We start from the raw sequence: 24576 nt of genomic DNA on the forward strand, positions 1-24576 counted from the left end.
CAAACACCACACATACATTTAACAACTCCTGCTGAACCCTTCTCAACACCAGGAATTCTCTAGGAGGATCACACATACCTGTTACGTTTCCTGCTTCAATATGTTTTTAGTACTGAAGTCCAGTGTAAAAACGAATAAAGGAGTTTTACTGGCTAATGTGGCAGAATAAAAATCCAACAAACAAACAGGGGAAGTTTATTTTTCTCTCTCCAAAGCAGGAGCAAATCTCAAGTGCCTTTCTATGGTTGCCAGCCACACCATACCTTGCCTCACCCTTGCAAGGAAAACAAGGAATTCGTGATAACATGCTGGGTCCATTTATTCAACACCAAATTGCTATATCACAAGACTGACATGATTAGTCATAATGCAATCTCCCTGCAGCAAAAGCCAAGAACCATCACAAAATGAATATTTGACCTAGGGAAGTGCTGCAGTTCAGAGTTCTGGGTTTCACCCTTTTATTTACTTTGTAGTAGACCAAAGGAACTCTTTCTTTTGAGGACTGCATTCTAGTGTTAGGTGGGATGAAGGCCATCAGGGGTGGAGCCAGCCTCCAAAGTGGGCTTGGCTCTTCCGGACACCCCTTCTCCTTCTGCTCCTCCTCCTCCACTTTCTGTTAGCAGCCAGAACATAGATCTGAGTAACTACTGAGTGTTTACAAGTTTTCTTTAAGAGTAACTCATATCCACACTGATAAGGAATCGTATCAGAAATTCTAGAAATTATCTAGAAATTCATTTATTCTCCTATCTAATCATGGCTTTGGTGGAAGTGGTGATGGTGGCTGTGATGGTGGAGTTGCTGGCTGAGCCTGTGCTCAAATATCACAAAAAGGGTAGAGAGAAAGGCAGAGGGTTTAATTGCTGTTGCCTGCATTTCTCGGAAGTTAGGAAAGGTGCTGAATAGGCAAAAGGGCTGATGAAAGGAGATGGGGTAGAGGTGGGCAAAGGCTGAGAAAGGAGGATGGAAACTCCTGAAAAGATAAGGAACAGGTGGAGAAATAAGGCAAGGGAAGGAGCAGATCAGCGAACAGACTGAGAGTGGAATGAAGGGAAGATAAGCAAAGGAAAGGATTGCACTGAGGGTAAGGAAGGCAATATTCACATAACAGCCTGACCTATTTAGTAACTCTTGCTGTTTGACAGATGTTGAACCATCCAGTTGCCCTGCTTTAAATCTCTAAACATCCAAGGCTCGCGCCACCTACTTCACCCACAAAGAAAGTAAGCCTAGTGTAAGAGCTGTTATTGTCTTTATTACCAGGGGAGGGGTGGGTTTGTTTTTTTGGGGGGGGGGGTAAGGAGTTTAGAGCCTCCTCTGGCAGAGTTTGAAAAGTTCTGTTCCAAACAGTTGGAGAGCCATCTCAGTTATCACCATGCTCTCCTTAAACAGAGGCAATACCAGCTTCCCAAGATTACCAGCTTCTAGGGCAACTAACCAGGAATGGCCATCTTCATCCTGGCCTGTTTTTGAGCTTCCCAAGATTTTTGAGGAAGTTGAGTTTTGAGTTTCTGAGCTTCCCAGTGGTCAATCTGGCCATTATCCGTACATGCTGTATCCCGCTCACCCTCGGGGTGCAATGCACTGGCATTCCGCATTTGGGGAACATTAGGCAGGAACTGCTGGCCCAAGATCACAATGGAGCAGGGATCTGAGTGCAGCCCTTCTAATTTTAGGCCACTACTGCCTCCACTCTGCCCACTGGTTTACCTTATTCTCATCCAAGTGCTGGACTAGGTGAACGTTTTGCCTGATCATGCTCACGCAAGGCAATTCCTTTGTTCGTTTTTGCTCGGCTTGCGCAAGAACATTTGTTTCCAAAGCTCATTTGCCTGGTGTGCCCCTTGGCCTGTGTTTCTCATTCTGTGGGGCAGAGGGAACAATTCATTCTCTGCTGTACAGTCTTTTCAGAAATGTTTCCATAGAACGTTACATTCCAGGAAAGGTATCTCCCTAGGGAATCCTCATGGCAGCTGCTTACTTTTTCTTTTCATTGCCTTTTTAGCAGATCCACACCCAGCAGCTCACCACCACCCAACTCTTTCCCCTTCATGGTTCATCCCTGCCATTTTTCCCCAGCAATAACCAAGCCCTGCTAAATCGTTTCATGTCTATATAGTCCCTCTGGGAATGGCACTGTGGTTTATCTTGATTTTTAATCAGAAATCTATTTTATATTTAATAAGACATCCTGTGAAGAAGCCTGTCTTTGGGCTTCTAATTAAGATGGAATCTGGATAATTAGAAAGGAGCAGAATGGGAGGGGAGAGTATCCAATCCATTCCTTTTGATCTGAGGGTGTAGTTAGAGATAAGCCGCAGAGAGGAAGCCAAGGAGCAAGAAGAAGGCAATATATAGCCGGCAAGAGGACAGGGGTCTCCAGATCACTTTGCCCAAACAACACCCAGCAATCTGTATATATGACTTAGATAGTATCAGCAGATCAAGTCCCCCCTGTTGTGGCAAAGAACCAATGGGCAGGTATGCTAATCATCCCCATTCTGCCATGGGGTCAGTGTTTTAGACCAAGCTTCCGCCTCCCCCAGTTGGTGACTGAGGAGAGTCAGGCTCCCCTCAGCTTATGTGGGGCATCCGCTGCCTTGCCAAAGCCACACAGTGTCCTCCGCAGCCTGGTTGCATCACTGGTGTGTGCTCTGGGGGTATAGTGGGGTGGTACTGTGAAAAATGGACCTGACCTCCTACTCCCTCCGTCGGGGAAGGAAGACCCCTGCCTCGAGCTAGCTCTCTTCTCTTCCTGGGTTGTCACTTGGTGATACTGGTCAGATGTTGCAACATGGGCTACTGTTGGACTCCTGCTTCAGAAGGAATTCTAATTGGCTGTTCTAAGTGACTTTGGCAATCCCTCCCCCCTTAAAAGTCTGTACCTGGATAACTTTCGGAAGCAGTTTGTTGATAGGCATGCTGGATTTCTTCTCATCCAGAGAAGAGCTTGCTTATTTGTTTATTTGATTGATTCTTTGTTAAAGCAGGTGCTGTTTAACACCTGCTTTACCTACAGTAGGTCAGTATCTCTAGTTGCAAAAAGAGTCCTTGAGGCTTGAATTTCCTCCCCTAACAAAAGCATCACCAGTGGGCTCATTCCACATCATCTGGAAATTCACTAAGACTCTCAGCTGTGATTCAAAGGATCCAGCCTCTGATTCTGCGAGCTCTGAGACCAGATTAAGAAAACAGCATGGACACAAATAGTCTGAAAGGGGGAGAGTTTCCCACTCCAATGGTTTGTGATCCCTGTGCCCATTGGGATTTTTCCCACTTTGCCTACAGTGTGTAAAACATGTGTTGATGTTTCCTTATGTGTGATGCCAGTTTCCCATTGATGTACAGGATGTTTTCCTTAAAAAGGAAAGCATTCTCTGTGCAAGTAGAGGATCCTAGAGGCTCTGTTAGACTTGCAGCAAACATCAGTTTACTTTTAAGCAGAAAACTTCTGGGTTCAGTGTGATGGCTACTGAAAAGCTGCCTCCTATAGTCACATAGGAGCAATTGTCTTCAGACACACCAGCTCTATCACCATTCCTTTGTTGTCCAAAAACCCAAGAATAAAAAGAGGGAATGAGGGAGTGTTTAAATCATGATAAATTGCTATGTATTTCAGATGTTCCAGCTATGGACATGTGTGGCAGTAGATTTCACTCTTTCATACAGAGGACGCTGCCTTCAGACCATGGGCCTAGCAAACTCAGTATCATCTAGAATCCTATACTTACGTTCCTGGGAGTAGGTCCCATTGAACTCAATGGATTAACTTTAGAAGAAAGTTAAAGTCAACATAAACAAAGTTATAGTTTATAAAGTTATAGTTCCATAACTATGCATCTGACTAAAGCAGTAATTAAAACAGGTGGTGATCCTGTGGCCCTCTAGATTTTTTTTTAGCCAACATAGAAACAGAGCAAGTCAGAAGGGGCTTCCCGGGCCATCTAGTCTGAACCCGGCTCCAGCTGGCTCCGCTCACTACATGCCCGCCATGTGCATGTCTACCCTATCCGCAAACACCCTCACTGATGGAGCCTCAGCCACCTTCCGTGGAAGCCCATTCCATACCCTCAGGGTCCTAACTGTCAGGAAGTACTATGTTTTCTATGTTTCTATGTTTACCTCACAAGGCTGTTGTGGAAAGGATAAAATGGAGTGGAAGAGAACTGTGTAAGCCACCACAGGTTCCTTGCAGGAGGAAAAAAGTGGGATATAAATGCAATGTAATAATAAGACCAGGCACTCATGAGTAAAAGCTTGTGTGTTTGGGATGTGTGTTCGTTTGTCTGTTTGTTTTGGCAAACTAGTAACTTTTACAAGCTGACGTATCAGATTGATTTCACTTTCTTGTCTGCTTAAATAGGGGCACTTTTGTAATTGACCAGTACTTCCATTTTTTTTACCCAATGAAACTCAATGATTAATCAAGCGAAAGTTGCAGTCCTACTTTCCTTATGCATTTTCTTTCTCTCTGTGTTTATATTCATCAGACAGCTTGCAACTGTTCTGTCTTTTCTTATTTTACTGGTCATGCTTTGGTGCCTTTAACAGTTCCCTGTCATACCAAAATTTTGCAAGTGAAGCTTTACCAGCATGGAGTCAGAAAAAGAGTCAGAAAAGAGTCAGAAAAGCATCATCTGAAAAATAACTACTAGTCAGGCTGCTCTTAAGGCCACATAAGCAAAGCCAGTTCCAAAGGAAAAAGAAAAAGAAAGAAAAAAAAAGATGGCAGCTTTACTGTATGTTCATCTCAGGTGCACTGGCTTTCAGCCAGGTGATGGAGCAGAGGGACACAGTTTTTCCAAAGAAACCGAATCCAGTGAGAATTTCCTTCAGCTTTCCAGCCTCCCTAAGCTGAGAGCAATATGGAATTTTACCTCCTCCTCACTGATCTTCACTCCTTCCTGCCACTGTGGGTTCTCTCCACTTTCCCCCTTTGCGCTTGCAGTCTGTGCTCACTGGCGATCACTTCCGTGGGAACCTTCTTCAGGGGGGTGATGTTGACAGCAGCTTGGGCCGACTGCTCAGCTGTTCAGCAGGCGGGGTCCTGAGGCCTCGGCTTTCTGTTCCTGTTCCAGGCGTTTGTGGTTTTGCTGTGGGAGAAAGAAGCTCATCCTTAATTGCATGGCTTACTGAGTACTGCAGAAAACGGAGGAACAGTCAGGTCCATTTTCACACTCAGGGGACCACAGATGTGTTTGAACAGCATTGTTGTTACAGCATAAAGGCTGCAGGTGACCATGTAAAATGGGCCCCACCTCTTTTCTTCATCCATATCCATTGCTTAAGACCCTTCCCCGCTGTGTATTGCTTGCTCTTTCTCTATGTTTCTGTGAAAGTGCTCATCCACAGCTCTGGAAATTAGACCATTCCAATGCAATGTATGAAAGAAACGAGTACTGGCTCATGAAGAAATTGCATCATGCCTCTCCTTCGGAGCCTGCAGTGCAATGAATCGTTCCCCAAAGCAGCTGCCGCTTTTACACAGAGCTGGAAAAGAATCCTTTGCATGTGTGTTTAGGATTGCCAGCTGACTGGGGCACATGTATTGAGTGGATGGGGGAGAATTATTGCTCCTGATCTGTAGGAAAAAAGCAGTGGAGGGTTTTCATGGTTTTCATGGCAGTAGGCCTGATCAACCAATGTCTGCAGATCACACTGCTGTTCAAAACATTGGAGCAAAGGCTGGTTTTCAAAAGAAGGCAATTCTGCACAGATTCCTTCTTTACAACAGGTGGGGGAGGCATCTTGTGTCCAGTCAGATGCCACTGAACGGCAGTTGTCAGCATCGCTTACCACTGACTGTACTGGCTAGATTGGATGGGAGGTGCAGCCAAGCAACATCTTTGGAACAAATTTGCAAGTTGTCCACACCTGCATTATGATTATTAATCTAGAGATGGGGTTGCTGGGATCCGATGACATGATTACCCGCAGTCAAGGGCTGGAAATGGGTTGAATGTGGGTCATGGTTGAGTTGTGGGTTATTCTGTTGCCTCAATCCAACCAGGATAAGAAATCATGGTGGACAATCCACAGTTCAAAACTCTGCCATTTGCAACTCAACAACACACCAGAGGTTCTTCTCATGGCTAGTGTGTGGTTAAGAAGCTCTGGAGTTTCATGCATCTGGGTTGAGATAACATGATCACTCACATTTCACCAATAACCTGAACAACAGCCACAGTCAACACATGTTCAACTTTTAGTGTTGGTGCTTATTGTTTCAAGCTGCTCTGCATTATCTTCTGTAAAAATGTTCTACACATGCTGGAATCTGCCTGTCTACTTGCCTTTCTTAAACAGCTTTTCTGAAAAGCAGGAAGCATCAGAAAACGGAGGGAAGGGGAATGCAGTAGACTATGTTTTGGGTCAAACTGTAATTTTTCAGCTGAGAAATAGCACTGCCTTGTTCCTCTGGAAGCTGCCTAGCTGAATATTCCTGCTTTCCCATGCTTCAGAAAGCCATTTGTTGCCCATGTCAGTATAGTAATTGTTAGATCCTACTCACATGTCAAACACACTTGCATGTCTAGCAACCATCACAGCTCATGATAAGGTAAGGGGCAGCAAGCATGGCCATGTTCACACAGTCAGCTGCCTGCTATTATGCATTCAGTGGTTACGTATTGAAACAGCCAGTGACATACTCCTATGTATGAACCAGCCTCTGCCCGTAAAAAGCGGGTTTAGTGCATGGCAAAGAGTTTGGTGACAAAAACAGATTGGATGATAAATTTATAGTAACACTCAGTTTTAAGTGAAGGAACTTCTATGCAAGGAAAAATAGATGGATAGAATGGTTGTCTTCTTAGGTACCCAGGAATGATTGATATTGGAAGTTTTGTGCCCTGTTATAAGATTTGGTTATTTTGTTTTCTTTTAAAAGAAAAACAGTACCTTGGCTCACGAACACCTCAGTTCATGACCAAATTGGGTCGTGAACAAAAATTTCATAAAAGATTGAATCAGGTTGCAAACTCCGCATTGGGTGGTGACCGCGATTGTGGCCATCTCCCCGCCGTCCCTCCAAGTGGAGAGATGGCTGCGATTGTGCTGGGGGTGGGGTGAGATGGCCGAGATCCCACCCGTCTTTCCTGCAGGAGCGCAACCGTGATCTCGGCCATCTCCCCTGCCTCAGCATGATCGCACCCATCTCCCCCACCCCAGTGCACTGGGATGACGGGAGTGTGCAGGGATGATGGGCGCAATTGTGGTCATGCTGGGGTGGGGGGAGATGGCTGGGCTTGTGCTTGGGGTGGTGGGAGAGAGATGGCCATGGGGAAATTTAACGTGCCTCACGGCTAATTTGGGTCGCAACCAGAGTCCTGGAACGGATTAAGTTCGTGAGCCAAGGTACCACTGAATTTACTTGCTTCAGAGGTTCTGTCCCATAATGTATTTACTATCTGTTCTCACATTTTTGTCTCACTGTTGCGTAACGGCTGGGATACAGGGATTCCCTTGATGATGGTGGGTGAATATGAACTTGATTTCAGGTCCAGAGAATATATAAAATAGAAGTATCCCCCCAGCCTGGTGTCCTCTAGTGTGGTAGACTTACAACCTGCACCATCCACGGTGGTTGAGAAGGATGAACATGTAGTTCAAAAAAGTGGGAGGGCACCGGGTTGAGGAAGAAAATTATAGCAAGTCAGAAGTTATGTTATACAGGGACATGGAAAAGGCAGTTGTTGAGCTGCATTATGATTACTTTCTGACAGGAGTCAAACAATATGAAAAGCCACACCTGAGGACTAGGTATTCATTGAGAAGGGGTTCTCAATGAAGCAGGTCTATTTATTTATTTTTCGATTTACATCCTGTCTTTTTCCGACAAAGGACTCAAGGCAGCTTACATCTCCTCCTCCAACTTATCCCCACAACAACAACCCTGTGAGGTAGGTTGGGCTGAGAGTCTGTGACTGGCCCAAAGTCACCCAGTTGGCTCCATAGCTGAGGGGGGACTAGAACCCAGATCCAGTCCCATGCTCCTAACCACTACACCACACTGGCTCTGTTGCTCTGTTGTCTGAAGCAGCTATAACAAGCCACAGTGAAAAATGTACTGTTCACAACTCAAAAACAAGCCATGGGTTCTCTTCATGGGTTGCTTGTGGTTAATAAATTGCGGCTTGTTGGAAAAACTGGGTTTGGAGAGCATGACACCCATGTTTAAACAATAACAACAAATTTCAACAATATCCAGCACTCAATCCATACTCAGTCCTTGAAAGGAAACCCACCTCTGTTGGGTTCAGACAGAATGACTAGACCTCACCCCTGGCTTATAAACCAACATGGCTTATTATATGGCGAGTGCCCAATCATAGGTTTATTCAAATGGGCTGCATTCAGCAAGGGATGTACAGTAGGGCAGAGGAAAATTCAGAAGTGGGAGGTCACTTCGTGATAGTCAGGGCCACACCTCAATGCCATGCCCCCAGTCAAAGCCACACCCCCAAGCCACTCCTGTTTCCCGGATTATGCAACCTATGCTTTTACACTATAAAGGTCCCTTGTCACTTTGTTGGAATTTCTGTTGAGTAATGAACGCAAGATGAGCTGAAACAATGACAGCTTCTAAAAGTTATTTCTTATTATCTTATTTATTATGAATGAATGGCTTTTTTAAAAATCACATTCATACCCTGCTCTCCAGCCAAAAAGCTCCCAGAGTGGCTTATGTGGAATTAAGGCAGTTCCTCCCCACAGGCACACTAACTAAAAACATGATGTACATGGGATAGGAAGAGGAGAGAAAAAGAAGAAATTCAGACACACTTATATGTACACATATCGTATTCTCGCAAGAACAGCAGTAATTTTCTGTGGCCTTTGCAACCACTGACTTTGTGTGTGCAAATATGTAAGAAATCCTCCATGAGTCCAGAGTCCTTAGTTTAGGGGTTCTAATTTCTCAAAATATACAACAAACTTTTATTGTGCTCTCCTTGGATCCATGTTGAATCATGCAGAAGGTAGCCTAACTGAAGTAAAAGGAACTTAAGGCTACCAGAAGTCATGACTAACTTTGCCCATTGATTCCAGTGAATATAGTCCAGTTACAATACTTTTATTCCTTTTTAGCCATTATTTCTCCCAGATAATTCTGGGAATAAGAGTTGCCCATTCACCTCACAGAGCTACGATTCCTGGAATGGTTTATCAGTCAGTCGCTCTTCCCCAGGATCTCTGGAAACTGAACCTTTTGAGGAATAGGTGTCTACTACTGACACTCAGTTACCTGGACAAACTGCAGTCCTCAAGATTCTTTGGGGAAGTAAAGACTGTTTCAAGTGGAATAAAAGTGTTTCAAGTGGAATAAAATGTGTGGTGTGAATGCAGGTATATTTTGGAGCAGCTGAGCACATGTTGATGAGGAGTGGAGGCTGACCATGAAGGAAAGTGTCACAGAAAACTCATGTGCACGCCTGGAAGGCCTTTCCAGATAGGTAGTTCTCAGAAACACCCCTGTTTGTAACCTGTTAAATGCAGGACTTGGGCACCACGGCAGCTGCCAGCCACGAACAAGCAAAATTAAGTCTCTTGAGAGGTGGTGGGGGAGGGACTTCAGGGATCCAGAAACCCCTGCTGAGGGCCCCTCTCCAAAAACCTGGGGGGGACTCCGAGCCCCCCCCCCCCGGCCTCCTCCTTAACACCCTTGCACATGTATAAATGGACTATAAGAGATGCACTGAAATCTTTCTGTGCAGAGCAAAGACTGTTACATTTTTCTCAGTGAGCCACAAAAGCAGGTTGCTACTGAGGTTTTTGCCTCCTCTCTCTCTTTTTTTAAATAATGCCAGTAAATGGACCTTTGTGAGTCATACACTCCTATCTGTGCTCTGCCGTTTGTGGTCTGGTGTTTTTGCTATCTAAGTAGCAATAAAATATTTTGTGCGTAAAAGAAGCCCTTTCTCCTCAACTTCAGTTATGTTCATAACATGCCAGTGTTATGAACATAACATATATCAGATCACATATATTTTGTGAAGCTGAGTGTCCAAGCCAGTTTAATACATGATGAAGGATCCTTGTTTTTGTACAGGAGGTCATGTACTTTAGGTGGAAAGTCTCTCTCTCTCTCTCTCTCTCTCTCTGTCTCTGTGGTGGTGGTGGTGGTGGTGGTAGGGAATTATCAGGCAGTGCTTCTGGATTTATTTTTAAAAGTCTTGCTTTTGGATTGCAGCTTCATGCACAGATCAGTTTTCTCCCATCTTCTGCCCACTTGATGTTTTCTACTACAGCACCCATCCTCCCCAGCCAGCACAGCTAATCATCAGAGATAATGAGAGCTGCATTCCAAAGCATCTTCAGGGCACCATGTTGTCGGGTAAGGGGAGTGTAGATGATGCCCATGATGAGTACCTTTAGGGTGCCAAAAGGAACACAATTTCATCCAAGCATGGTTTGTTGTTGAAAGAAGGATTATAATGTGGTCTGAACCCAGCTGAACCATAATTAGCAACCCACAGTTCATGCCCCAACAACAAACCATGGGTTCTTTTTATGGGTTATTGACACTAACACGCCTTGGCTTACTGGTGGAGATGGGCTCAGGCAACACAATAATCCACTTTCTAATAACAATTCATGGTTCAGTGACAACCCATACTCAGTATGAGTCGTCATCGTCTGAATCCAGCAAAGGCTTTAACTGTTGTCACTAAAAGTTCCCTTGTGGAAAAGACATGAAAATGCGAAATAATGAGGCTAGAGAAACAGAAACAACACACCCATCCACTTCCACGTGCACGTCCTCAGGCGCTTAGACAGAGAGATTGAAAGACTGGGGACTGTTTGCCACCTTGAGTTCCCTTCCAGGAAAATAGGTGGATATACGCCTTTTGAGTGAAATATAACGGTAATAAATGTCTCCCAACAGCCTGTCCTTTATCTCTTGGAGTTTGAAAAGAAAGAGAGGGGAAAGTAGGTGTGTGATTCTTGCATATGGATGAAAAACTTTTAGGAGTGATCATCATGCACCTCTGTTGCTGTTTCTCAAAAAGAATATGATCCAACGAGCAGAGTTGGGGAGAGACGGTTTTCTAGTGTGTGCATGGGGGTCATGCCTTGTGAACTGAACATCACTCGTGGTGTCACACTGACTCATTTCATTTCTAACAGCTTTATTGTCCTTGCAGTGTGCACCACTGCAGTTCTGGAGTGATTGCTTGCTCGCTGCTGTCAATATCTTCCTCCAGCTGCCTGTCAGGGGCCTCTTTTGATACACTGCACATGTGTGCTGATTACACATGCAAAAATTGTTCACCTGGCACAGATAGCAACTGGGAAAGGCATTTCTGGGAGGGCACCTTGAAGAAGAATCCCTTTGAAGCTACCAACGATAGTGCAATGGTCTTGCTGACCATGGAAGGAGAGTCGCACTCTAGTCAGTGAGCTAGATGGGGTGTGGTTGCAGGCACCTTCAAATATTATTTCTGCCTGCACGTATAAGAATGCAAGAAGAGCCTTGCTGGATCAGTATTCAACTAGCTGCCCACAGGGTCCCACAAGCAGGATCTGAATGCAACAACACCTTCCTTCTCGAGTTCTCCTTTGTCCTGGAATTATTTCTCAGATCTAAATTTTAGATCTGCTCATGAAGCTATCCAAGACATATCAGGATATCAGATCATAAATCTCCTGCATCAATGTTCCTTGAACTAGCCCAGATGCATTGGACTGCAATTCTCATCATCCCCAGTGAGAATCTCCAGATGTCTAAAATAATGGTAGAGGGTTACAGTCCCATACTTCTGGAGAGGCAGCAACATAGGAAAGATTTACCCTAGGACATCCTGTCTTGTGAAAGGGCGTTAAATTTCTCTCCTACAGTACAGGAAAATATTAGCGTACCTGAAAGTGTGAGCTAAAGTGAGAGCCAGTGTGGCATAGTGGTTAAGAGCATGGGACTGGGACTCAGACGATCTGGGTTCTCATCCCCGTTCAGCCATGGAGCCGACTGGGTGACTTTGGGCCAGTCACAGACTCTCAGCCCAACCTACCTCACAGGGCTGTTGTTGTGGGGATAAGATGGAGGAGGAGATATAAGCTGCCTCGAGCCTTTTGTAGGAAAAAGACAGGATATTAATCGAAAAATAAATAAATAAAAATAATAAAGAGTTATGGGTTCCTGTATCATTTCAGCCACAGATTAGGTAAGCTCAAAAAGCAGTTTTCTCTGATTCAGGGGCTGTGGAACAGTCCATGCAGCACACAGAACTGTTGTCTCCCTTCTCACTGTCACTCATCACCTATGGGCCCGTGTCTGCGGCTTGAGGTGGCTGCCTCACTCTGGCTCACGATAAGGCCGAACCTGTTGGAGTTCAATCCCAACTCCCTCCCATACTTCCAAGGCAGCAAATGTACAGTTGAATAACCCCGGTCTCACAGACAAGTACATATGCTTTGAACTTCCTCTCAGAACATAAGAATGCATTGCAATGCATAGAAAGAATGTACACATGCAGAGTTTTGAATACCCTCTTTGTGTGTTGTTGTTGTTGCTCCTGAAAATAATGGCTAGTGTGAGAATCTTCCACCTAGAATTTCTGACTCCATTTCATTGCAAATCAGATCATCAAAAGGGACGTTAAGGATGCAGCCTCAAAATCGATGTAGCAGTGACATTCCTAATCCCTCTTCAGTGCCTACAGTTAGGAGAAGAGATCGGTCTTTCTCAGTGCACACATGGATGAAAATAAAACCAGCAGCAATCACACACAATCATTAGCACATTGGCCCCACCCTTCTTTCAATGAGCTTGAGTTAAACAATTGGAACTATCCCATTTTATATTTAAAACAGCCTTACTGGGTAGGGAAGGGTAGGATGAGAAGGGCATACGGTGTGGCCACTAAAGCTGAGCAGGTCTGGATCTTCCCAGTGCTTAGATGGGTGACCACCTGGGGACCACATGTTTGCCGACTTCGCTCCTATGTTTTGAGGAAGGTGAGATTAAACTTAATGGTGAATTGTGAAAGATATTTTTTAAGCTGTGGGGTTTGGGTTTGAAGACAACTCGTTAAAGTACAGCATGGAGATCTGCCTTGTACATTAGCATGCTGAACCTCTCTTGCTCCAAATATCGTTTCAGGAAAGATTTGGGTTGCTGTATTCCAACTGCAGGGGTGGTGGTGGTGTGGTGGAACATGGCAGGGCTGAAGGGAAAGCAAGGATTAAAAAATGCAAGCGTATTTTAGTTGAGAGGTCTTACTGCTACTAAGTAACATTTAGGAGAAACATTTTAGAATGGTGATAGCTACACAGAAGCCAGGAGATCACCAAACAATTGGTAGCTGGGGGAAAGAGGTTTGGTTCATCAGAAGGGCATGAAGCCATCCAGGGAACCTCTAAAACAAGATTACAATCTTTGAAGGGGCAGATCTGGCCTCCAAGGCTGAGGTTCTGCACTCCACATATATGATGGGCCAGTTTGCACGTCACAACTGCCGGTCCTGGGTTCTCCAGCCCATGGAGAAGCTCCAGCGTGTATACCTGCCATTCTGCATATCAAGCACTGCTCTGGGTTTGACCTGTCATGCAGACATAGCATGTGTGGGTTATGCCAGATTAGTCAACCTTGCATAACTCTCAAACAGACCATGGTTGTTTAATCCTCACATAACCCACACTTTCCACGTGCACACTGACATGACAACCACAAAGTGGTGGTGGCACCCATGGATGCTAAGGCTCATCTGGGGTTAAACAACCCATGACTATCCCACAGTGCCATCCTTACCAGGTTGGTACCAACTTCATGTAGTTTTGTCCTGTGTAAATAATAGTGTTGAAGGAGTGCTAAAGGAGGATATGGAGATTGTGGAGAAGGTGACTGGATTTTTAAAATCTGTCTTCACTGCAGAAGATATACAATGGATACCTCTGCCAAGTTCACCCTCCCACTATAAAAGTCAACAATACAACCATACTTACGCGTAGAATACTGTGTTCAATTCTGGAAAAAGAGGAGGACATTGTAGAATTGGGAAAAAAGCAGAAAGGGCCAACTAAAATGATGAAGTTGCTGCATCAACTCACTGGTGAGGAAAGGTTACAACATCTGGGTTTGCAAAGCTTAGAAAAGGGGAAGTAAGGCAAGACATGACAGAGGTGTACAGAATTATACATGGTGTGGAGAAAATGGAAGGGAAGACCTTCCTCTTCCTCCTCCCCCTCGTAATACTATAATCCAAAGGGATCATTCCATGAAGCTGAATGGTGGCAACTTCAGGAGAAATCAAAGGATACACTTCCATCAGTTTAGGTGGCTGTAGGAAAGGGACTGGCACATTCATGGAGGAGAAGGCCACCAGCCATTCTGATGGTGCTATGCCATCTCCTGTGTCAGGGCACACCAGTTCCTGGGGAGCACAGGCGGGAGGGTGCTGTTGACTCACGGCCTGCTAGTGGGTTTTCTGTAAGCAGCTGGACAGCCACTGTGTGGCTAGATGGCCTGATCCCAGAGGGCCCTTCCTATGTTCCTATGATGCCAGGAACGAGTGTGGCTTTATTAACAAGAGTGAGGCCGTGCTTATGCGCAGGCTGGACTGTAGAGTCTAGCAGATGGACAAAGGGGGCTGCAACCTTACTTTCCTCTTTATAGGCCACAGAGGTCCAATGGAGGGGCATAAGCAGGATGAGGAGATGTTTAACAACAGAGGATGGGCAGCGCATCCCTTCTCCAGTAAACAATGCATGGCTGAAGGTTGGTTCTTCCCCGCCTCGTCCATCCCTCTCCCCGTCTCTGCTTGGATGTCTTGAGCCCGGGAAAGCAGGGTAGTGATTGCTTCAGATTGTCTCCTGCTGTGTATTAAAGGGGGGGTGGGCATGGATCATAGGAGGCGAGGCAGGTAGAGCATCGCTTCCTCCCTCCTCCCCTCCAAGGATGCTGGGGCAGACTCGGTGCCACGTGGAGGGCCCTCGCGGCGCCCGCCGTGGCTGCGCCGCAACGCGCGCTCGCCCCGGGGAGACGCCGGCTCTGCCGGGCTTCTGGAAGCAGGTCGCTGGGGCGCAGGCAGGCGCGGCCCACCCCGCCCGCTGTCACCGAGCAGGGGCTGGCCCGCCGTCGCCTCCTCCCCTTCGCGGCAGAACTCTTCACCCTGCAACCGCTACTGGGCTGCGCGGGGGGGGGGGGGCGGCCACAGCGCGCACACTGGCGCTTCTCGCAAGGAACGCCCTACGAGAAAGCAGGGAACGCGGAAGGGAGCGCGGCTGCGAGCACTCAGGCCGGGTCCTGGGAGAGGGCGGCGGAGGCAGAGAGGGAGGGCGCCGAGCAGCAGCCGGCGGAGAGGACCCGCGCTCCCCCGGCCCCCCGTTCTGCGCGGAGGACGCGCGCGGGCGCTTCCCCATCCCAGGGGGCACCCCGGACCCGTCCAGGACAGCCCTGCTGCGCGCCCGCCGCCAGCCCTGCTGCCGGGACCGGCCGCGTCTCGGCTTCGCGTCCCGCTAGAGGCATCCCCCGCGAGGCGACCATGAAGGCGGCGGTGGACCTGAAACCCACCCTGACCATTATCAAAACCGAGAAGGTCGATGCGGATCTCTTCTCCTCCCCGGGTAAGTTCTTGGCCACTGGCATCTTTCCCCGTTGGAGCCGCGGGGGCGGCGCGGGGGGGGGGGCGAGTGCGTGGGGTGCGGTACTTCAAAGTTCATCCCGCCCCCCCCGCGCCCCTTCTAATGCATTTGCCTCACCGTTTCGGCTGATCCAAGGATACTGCTTGAGCCCGTAGGCTATGGGCAGGCAATTCAATTCCCGGAGTTCCAGTCCTCTCTTCTCCGTCCTTTATTGTTCTCGGCGTTAAGCAGCCCGAGTTGCTTTTTTCACTGGCTGTTGTGAGGCTTCCCGTGTGACAAGACCCCCCCCCCCCACACACACACACGAACGGGGTCCTGCGATGTGACTTTTCCCCCATCTGGGGTTCTTGACCTGTGACTAGCTCCCCAATCCGCCGACCCTACCTCGGTTTTCTCCTCCTCTTCCTCTAATTGCAGTATAGAAATAGAGAATTCTAATTCATGCAGTCTTGTGGATTGAACCCATCTTTTTGTGTGCCCCCCCCCCCCCGCAATCCAAGTTTACTCAGGACGTCTCGAAGTGTTTCTGGATGTTTTTAATATCCCGTCGCATGAGCTGCGGTCTGTAGGGATAACACGGGGCATCCTGCTGACATTTCTCCTGGCTGGAGAAAGCTGGAGCAAGCCTTTCTCCCTGTTTCGGGGCGAACGATTGCCCACCCCGTCTGCCAGTGCGCGTGTGTTACACGCAGCTGGACTGTACTCCGGGCTGTGGGTGAGGGAACTTACTGGATCTAACTCGGAGTGTCTGTGTGGGCTGAGAAGTAACATAGCTTTCTCCCCTGCATACAAATGACACACCATTTTTATTGCAATCTGGATTTTCTGAAACGAGCGCTTTCTGCTTCCCCTGTGCAATGAACTGGACATGTTAAGGAACGCCCTGTATGGGAAATTGGAAAAGACTACTAGGATAAAGCCTGCTTTTTGTTTCTTTTAAAAATAAAATATTTTGTGGATTTTTAATAGGCTCCTTTCACTTAACTCTTCCCTCTCTGGCATCTTTGGAGAGGTTGGGTGGTGGATAGTTAGTGTATTAAGTTTGGATGGGGTAGCCCTGAGTTCAGATCCCCACAGATATGAGTCACACTGATATTGCACCCTATCCACTCCAACTCAATGGTAAAGCCAATTGAGTTCGTTGGGACCTATTCTTAGTGACTGATGGCAATTTGAATGACTTTTGGTCAGTCATTCTCTTTTAATTCCACCAAATTGCATGCCCCTAATTCCTGAGCCCCATAGAGAAAGAGCAGGCTTAAGCAGCAATACAGAAATATTTGGAGACTGTGTCGAGAACCCATGGCTTTCAAGAGATTCAAGGAAAGTGCAATTCCAGTTTCCTTCTTGTGTCTCTGTGTGTGCGTTCTCCTATAAAAACAACATGCATAAACACAGTGACTCATCCAGTCAAGTAATATAATGGTCTTCTTTTTGTTCATTAGTTCTTATAAAAAGAATGTCCCTTGTGGGTCTTAAAATCTTATATTTGGTACTTTTCCCCTTTAAGAAAGTGCAAACATCAGTTCTGCATCTCCTGGGACTCAAATATGTCATAGATTGGTTAAGATTTAAACATCTACAAAGATACTTATCATTATGCTAAGAGTGTTTGTACTGGGTTGTTTCCACCATCACCACTAGCAGCACCCCCAAAGGCCTAGAACATTGTATGATGAAAGGAAGGGGGGTGATGTTATCAGCAAGATGGTTTCAGTAACATGTTGCTATGTTAGTGAGCAGTAACAGTAACATGTTGCTGTGTTATCATTAGCTTGAGCTGCTCTTGTCTGTGGTTAGCACTAAGCCCAGTCTGGGTGTAGAATGAGGGAGCTTGCTAGATATGCCTGACCTCCTAGATAGAACTGCTGCTCTAAAGAGCTATTGGAGTTTTGCAGCAAGAGGGTGGGATGCTCTTGATCCTGGACTTGCCTGCAGCAGAACTGTAAGGCTGGGAAGGAGTTAAACTCAGCCTCTGCTCAGTCCCAGCATTACAATGATCCACAGCTGGACTGTAATCCTTTGCTTTTTGTACTGTGCCCACATTTCATTTATTGATTTAGACTTTTTGCATCTTCCAGCCATTTCAGAGTCTTGTTCTCAAGTTTCTAAGAAAAGCAGCCCTGGTTTCTCCTTGTGCCAGCTGTGGCATTTTCAAGTTGCATCTAGGTGGGGAAAGATGTGACAGCTGACAGCTTAAATTCAAAACAGCCTGCCAATCCCCAGACTAGATCAAAGAATTCATAAATTTACAACAGTTTATGTTATTGTTGGTGTTTTCTTTTTCTTTAAACACTTTGCAACATTGTCTCCTGCTGTAAGTGTGTTTTGTTTTATAAAGCTTTGTAGGATATTTCTAATTGGAGAATCAAAGAATTTCAAATTTGTGAAGGATCAGCATCTCTAAAAACAGAATCTTCTCTGGCTAACACATCAGTACATTTCATTCTGAACAGAACAGTAGAAGAGCTGGAAGGGGCCTATAAGGCCATTGAATCCAACCACCTGCTCCACTTCCACATGTGGTCACCCATCCAGCTACAGGCCTGCACCTTTCCAGCTTAGCAAAGGTGACTCAACATAATAGTTCAAGGGATAGCTATGCAGACCAAATGATAGAGTCACTTTCTTCATGGTTCCAGATGTTTTGGACTAGAAATCCCATTATCCCCTGCCCAGTGATTAAGGTGTTTGGAGTTGTAGTCCAGCCATCTAGATGGCTCAGGGTCATGGAGGTTGTTGTAGTGCTTCTCAGGCAGGAAGGTGAAAAATTCATCCTAGGGGAACTAAACAACAAAACCATAAGAACAGTGAAGCACTCTGTGGATGCTGAGTTCTTCTCAAAGCCAGCCTTGTGAATAAATGTACCAACGTTATTAGTCCACAATAACATTTGCTCTCTGGCTTGCCTGTACATCTCTGTGTCTGGATATTTGTGTCATAGAAACAAACTGAGGAAAATTGGAGAGAAGAGAAAAAAGAGTAAGCACTTTTTAATACCCCAGTTGTCTACCAAAACAATTGGCACCCAAGGCAGCTTATGGGGCAAATTAAAAATGATTAAATTGCAATAGGAACATAATTATATAAAAATAAAAACAGCACCAAGCCCACCAGACTCACTTGCAAGCTTTCCAAAACATAGTGGTCTTCTGCTGCAGGACTGACATCACAGTGCGAGTAATTCTGCCTGGGAGTCTCTCCCAAAAGGGTCTTTCTCGGGTTGCCACCAAACATGCCTCTGAAGGAGGTGGCTTTGAAAGAAGGGCCTTGAAGAACATAGGACCAAAGCAGACTTAGGAGGCGGCTTCCCTTCAAGATTCTTTCAGTGTCCAAAAGCTCCGTGGCCTATTCACCTGGGGATTATTCATAGTAGCTATTGGTCAGCAAGCAATGCTACTTACTGGAGTCTGAATTACATGTGGCTGACGGCAGGGCCGTCTTAACAGCATTATGGGCCCCGGGCAAAGCAGTGTCCTGGGGCCCCTGTGACAACTACTCACAGTGCCGGTGTGTATCAGGAATGATGCAAAGCAGAAAAGAACTTAATTTAGCAATTAGTGAAGTAACTATACACCTTTGATCGGTATGTATCTTATATGGTACAAGGTGCATTGAAGGGTTAACATACGCAGATTAGTATGGGGCCCACGGGCAAGTATGGGACCCTGGCTGACGATAGCTGCTGGCTTAAGTGGTTTACTTAGATTCCGAGAGAAAGACAGCCTTCTAGCTATGTTTGGTGGTGGGCTAACTGTCCCTCAACACAACTGGAAGGCAAGAGGATGGGGAAGGCTGATCCATAGCTTCTAGGCATATGAAGGCTGCACGGATCCCCCAGGCTCAGATGCAGTATCCAGCTGAAAACCAGTTGCTGTGAAGCAACAGCATCCTTTAAATCCTGTTTCAGGGCCTACCAAAGGCCCTTCACTGCAGCAGTGGAGAGCAGAATGATAGACTAGGTGGACCTCTGGTCTGATGCTGTTGTGCTCTTCACTATGCCAGAGACACTACTCTGATGAAAAGTGTGAAGCAAAATTCTCCTCACCTCACCTCAGTCTTCTTCAAATTTGAGAGAGCACCAGGCTCGGCATACAACTCTACACAGTTGCGTAGACTTATGCGAGTGACAGTCCACACTGCTCAAACGTTACAGACATTCTGCAAGTCATTCAGTCAGTCATGGTTGTGGAATGATCAGAACTCTTGCCTGGGGAAGAGTGGTGCGACCTGAAATTTGGAAACACCGCATTAGAACAGTTTGATTTGTTTCACTTTTGTCTTTGCAGCTGTCTCGAATCAGTTTCATTGGCTCCCCGTGAGCTTCTGAAATGAATTTAACGTGGCTGCAATATTCATGTTCAAAGTGGCCTGTGCTGAGCAGTGCTGAGGGATGGCATTTCTTTCAGTGCAAGCCCACTCACGCTTTTAAATTCCTTAGATTAGGCTGTGTCCTCTGTATATGGGTTGGTTTGAAAGGAGGGGACCCAACAGGGACTTCTTGGATGTGGCTTTGTACTTCCTTTTTGAAATAAGCCTACATACAGGAGCGCAAATCGTGGGCCAGTGAGAGGAATGCAAAAAAGTCCTGTGTATCAGCTTGGCCGGGGCTGGATAAATCCTCATCACTCACCTGGGAATGCAAAAACGGGGAGGAACTGCCAAGTACCTGGCAGGCCTGAATATATGCTCAGTGAGTCACAACTCTTCAGGTCCAGTGTGCAACATGTAGACTTCAGAAGGCGCATTTGTGTTCAGCTTTTTAATATAATACACAGGTTTGGAGGGTTGACTAGTTTTAATCCAGTTTTCAACGGGCAATTTGGAAAATAATTGTATCTTGCTATTGTTCTTAACGACGGTTGCATGTCTTGGCTTTCTCGTTATATTGGAAACATTCTCTGTTGACAACCTTATGTGGAAGGTCAGGATACACACCTAATAAATACAAATCAAATAACATATTTCAGGCACATCTACACAGGAATGGTAGAATGTTTTCATGCAGCACATACAATCCACATGGTACATATGCATCAGCCTGTGCTAGGTAATGAGTTGGGATTATTGTGGGAAAAGTCTGCAAGTCAGAGGTTTTTTTACTGCGCATCTGGGAATGTTCCAGCTAAAAGAACTCCCTGCTTTTTCCAGTGGTTCACTGAACTCTTCCCATCATGTGCCAGGGCATGAACTAGAAGTAGATGCACATGACAGGGGTATTTTAGGACAGGGGGCTTTCAGTTTGTAGCACTAGGACTGCATGCAGCCCTTTTCAAGCAATTAAGTCAGACCTCTGGCAAGATTGATCCATCCTTCTGCTACCAGCTCATTAGGTAAAAAAAGCTGTGTGTGTTTCTCTGTATGGTGGGGGAGAGAATAGGGTGGCAGAAGGAGAGAAGAGAATGGCCGCATCACGTTTGGTCCTGGCCCCATCCACCAGCTTGTTGCTGCCCCGACTGCCATTGACATGGGACTCCAAAGTGCTTCTCTTCCAACATGGTCTTTCCTCACCCTTCATATGGGTCATTCTGGGGCATGAATATGTGAATGCCGCACTGCATCAGACTGCATTAATTTGTATTAAGCATTAATTTGTCTGTAGGAATTCTCTGTCAATTGATAGACTCATTCATACGACATGATGTCATTATTGTGCTTGCTTAAAATATGGCTCTTTGGTCATTCTCCTCTTCTGAATGATATAAAGCATGCGAGCAAATAAAGCCCACAGTCACCAGCCCTCTTCAAAACGTGGGAGCAGACTCTAAACCACTCTTCCCTCATGTGTTGGATTAGAACCCCCTTATAATTCTTAGAACTAGAGCTCTCAGGTCTGCATGGAAGAGATCCACTTAGAACTGAAGTACTGGGCTCTTCTGTGCACATTCTCATCCCAGGAACATGGAAGTCCTTTCCATTTCAACAGACTAGTTTAAAAGTTAACAACCTAACAAAGACCTTTGCTGTGCTGAAAACTGATAAAACCTCTTTCTGAGGTACTGCGTAGCACCTAGAGTTCTACCAGTAGATAGAGCCCGACCTGCCTTCTGCCCAGTTCAGCAAGTTGAACAGAAATGCTTTGGCCAGTGTACAATATGGTGGCACCACTTCCGGGAGAATGTGCATGTGCTGCAGCAGGATGCAGGTTTCTTAGAGAAGGGGTGGGAATTTGAGTGGGAATTTGAGTTGTCTGTCAGACCAAGCAAGGCTACCTGTTTAAACTTAACTTCTCATGGCAATAACAAACTGCCCAATGGTCTTTATGGATGGAAGAAGTGGAGATCAATTGTCTTTCTTTCTTTGGTTTTTTACTAACTAGAATTCTTGGGAATCTACTGTGAATTGGAAAAAAACAATGCTTTCCTGTTCATGTTTTCATGTAGCTTGGTTGTGGGAGGGGCCTGTTTCTCCCATTTCACTTAAGATCAGTTTCTCTCCAGCATGTTAACAAGCCCATTAAAGCTTAAATCTGATTCTTCCTGTGCATTGGAAGAAGGCAGGCATTTTAAAGTTGACTGAAAGTTCAAACTTTGGCTGCAAGAATGCTAGAAACCAAAATGATTTCCTAGCGATGTGAGTTCCAGTGGCTTCTGTTTTGGTGGATGAAATCATGTTGGGAGCCAGCAAGGGCAGGGTTGCTAATTATCTGGTCTAATCCCACCCCCTGTTCCCGTTTGAAAGAATGCTTTAATGAACTGCATGACAGCTGTTTAGCCAGCAGTGCAATCATTACCGGAGCACAGCCTTTGCATGCAGCAGGTCCCAAGAGGGATCTGCCGCATTTGTAGCTCGGGTGAAAGAGACAGCTGCCTGCAACCCTGGAGAACCAGGTAGACCAGGACAGGCAACTTGGCATCCCCCAGATATTTTGGGCTATGACTCCCATGACCCTTTAATATTGACTATGCTGGCTTGGGCTGATGGGGACCAAAGTCCAAAACATCTGGAGCATCCAAGTTGTCATCCCTGGTATGGACAATACTGGGCTAGATGGACCAATGATCTGGCTCCTTATAACCGCAATGCACCAAGCTGGGTGCATTAATGCAGATTCAAGTTCATGCAGATTCAAGCTGGATGGATTCAGTTGCTCACAGCCAAAGTGTTAGTCTCAGCCAGGTATGGATCGTGCTTAGGGTATATTCTGAAGAAACAGAACTATAATTAAACTGGTTAATCAGGTCAAGAGAAAGATACGTGATCATGATTAAGCTATGGATGGTTGAGTTGTGCTTGAGTTGTGTAGAAGAAAGCAAGTCCTTATCCATAAATAACCTTCTGGATATTCGCCTTGTGAATGGCTACACAAACAAACAACTTGGAGCAACTGTGATGTTCAGATAATTCACAGAAAGAGCTAGAAATGAATTAAATCCATTGAAACGCCTTGAGTGATAGTGCTGATCCTTAGTGCAGTGACCAAAGGAAGGACAAGCAACGAAATACTGCAAAATATTTTGGATTGGGTGCTACACAAAGCAGGTGATTCCACCAAAAAGGGCTACAGTCTAGAGGTATAAAGAGTTGTTGGGAAGACCTGGGGGAAAACAGAGAGACAGGAAATATTGTCCATCAAGTTTTCCTAAAGTCCCAAGGAAACAGATGTTTTTTTTTTGAAAAACACAGACAAAACCCAACACTTCACATTGTTTTTTTGTGGGAAGGTTCCCCGCAGCTTTTAAGTGTGGATCTTACTTTATATGTAGCAGGGGGCGTGGGTGAATCGTTGAGCATTATTGTTTCCCACTTACCATCTTATCAGTCAGATGCACTGCACTGACACAAGGTTTGTTACTGTGTTCATCTCAGGCCATGCACCGAGGTGTAATCACATACATTGTCCTCTCAGGTGCCACCCCACCACACACACAGTCAAGAGGAAGACTGAGAACTCGGACAGAGAAATGGAAGTGAGTGGGGCACTTGACTCTTGCCCTTCTCTAGGCCGTCCACATGCTTAGCCTGGAAAAGGACCCTGACTTAGTCCCTGCCACATGCAACCTTTAAAGATAGTAGGTGATGGAAAGATAGTCTGAGCTGGTCCTTTGGCCCTTTCTCAGCTCAGAATTGTCCCTGCTAGCTTCTTTTTCTTCTACAGGGGGAAAATAAGAGATGCTGTTAGAGGGAAATTAGAGGGAAAGGCAATAGAGGGAAATTATTTTGAGAAGGTAATGGCCAGAAAGTAAAGGGCTTTCAGGCTCTTCTCTGATCGCTCATTCAGATCCTCTGCAACTTAAATCTGATTGTACTTTGAAAAATAACAGTGGAGGGGGGGAAAGGCACACAACTGCCAGTTGCATCTGGCCGGAGTCTCTGGGAAACCAACTGTTCAGCCTGATTGATATCTGTGGCGGGCATGCAGAAAGAGGCGTTCCTTTTCATTTTGGTTGCATTTCTGTTTCCTTGGCTTTTACACTGCTCTTTGCTGGAGACCCTTGTACCTGCCTCGCCTTTTCAGCCAGCTTTTCTGACATGGTGTCTCCCAGATGTTTGAGGCTACAGTTCCCATAAGCCCCAGACAGCATAGCTCATGCTCAAGAATGCTAGGAATTGTACGCTGAAACTTCTGGAGGGCAAAGGGTTAGGGAAGGCTGCCATAATTAATTAATTAATTAATTAATTAATTAATTAATTTCTATACCACCCATTAGCTGCCTAGGAAGGCCTTGGCAATTATAGGTGGCCTATAAATACATGTAAATAAATAAATAAGCAAGCAAGCAAGTCAGAACGACTCTCTGTATGCTAACTGACATCTACCTTGGGAGTAAGCCCATGTTCCTAATTCTGTGTAGAGGCAGGCCACAGTTGCTCATGAGTGAGGGAAGCACTTTGTTCCTGCTCAGAGGCAATTTTATTGATCATGTACCATCCCTTTGCACCTGTCCTTTAACGAAGCATGCAGTCGTGCACTGGGGTCAGAGGGAGGTTGAAATGAATGCTGCTAAAGCAGAAAGAACTTGGGCTAATGGTGACTCGAAAAGGCTTCTC

At 45.9% G+C, this 24576-nt stretch overlaps 1 protein-coding gene across 2 annotated transcripts in view; it reads left to right on the top strand.

The window, feature by feature from the left end:
- Positions 1–24576, top strand: part of ETS1 (ETS proto-oncogene 1, transcription factor) — a 123597-nt gene that overhangs the window by 41107 nt on the left and 57914 nt on the right. Inside the window, exon 1 of one of the 2 annotated variants that reach the window (XM_044439650.1) lies at positions 15269–15567. The exons of the other annotated variant lie outside the window; for it this stretch is intronic. Within the exon in view, the coding sequence (XP_044295585.1) occupies positions 15486–15567 (82 nt within the window). The 5' untranslated portion in view covers positions 15269–15485. Of the gene's footprint in view, positions 1–15268; positions 15568–24576 lie in introns of those variants that run through there. 2 annotated transcript variants of the gene reach the window in all.

This window comes from Varanus komodoensis, unplaced genomic scaffold (assembly GCF_004798865.1).
Source record: "Varanus komodoensis strain SLA01 unplaced genomic scaffold, ASM479886v1 scaffold35, whole genome shotgun sequence".
NCBI lineage: Eukaryota > Metazoa > Chordata > Lepidosauria > Squamata > Varanidae > Varanus > Varanus komodoensis.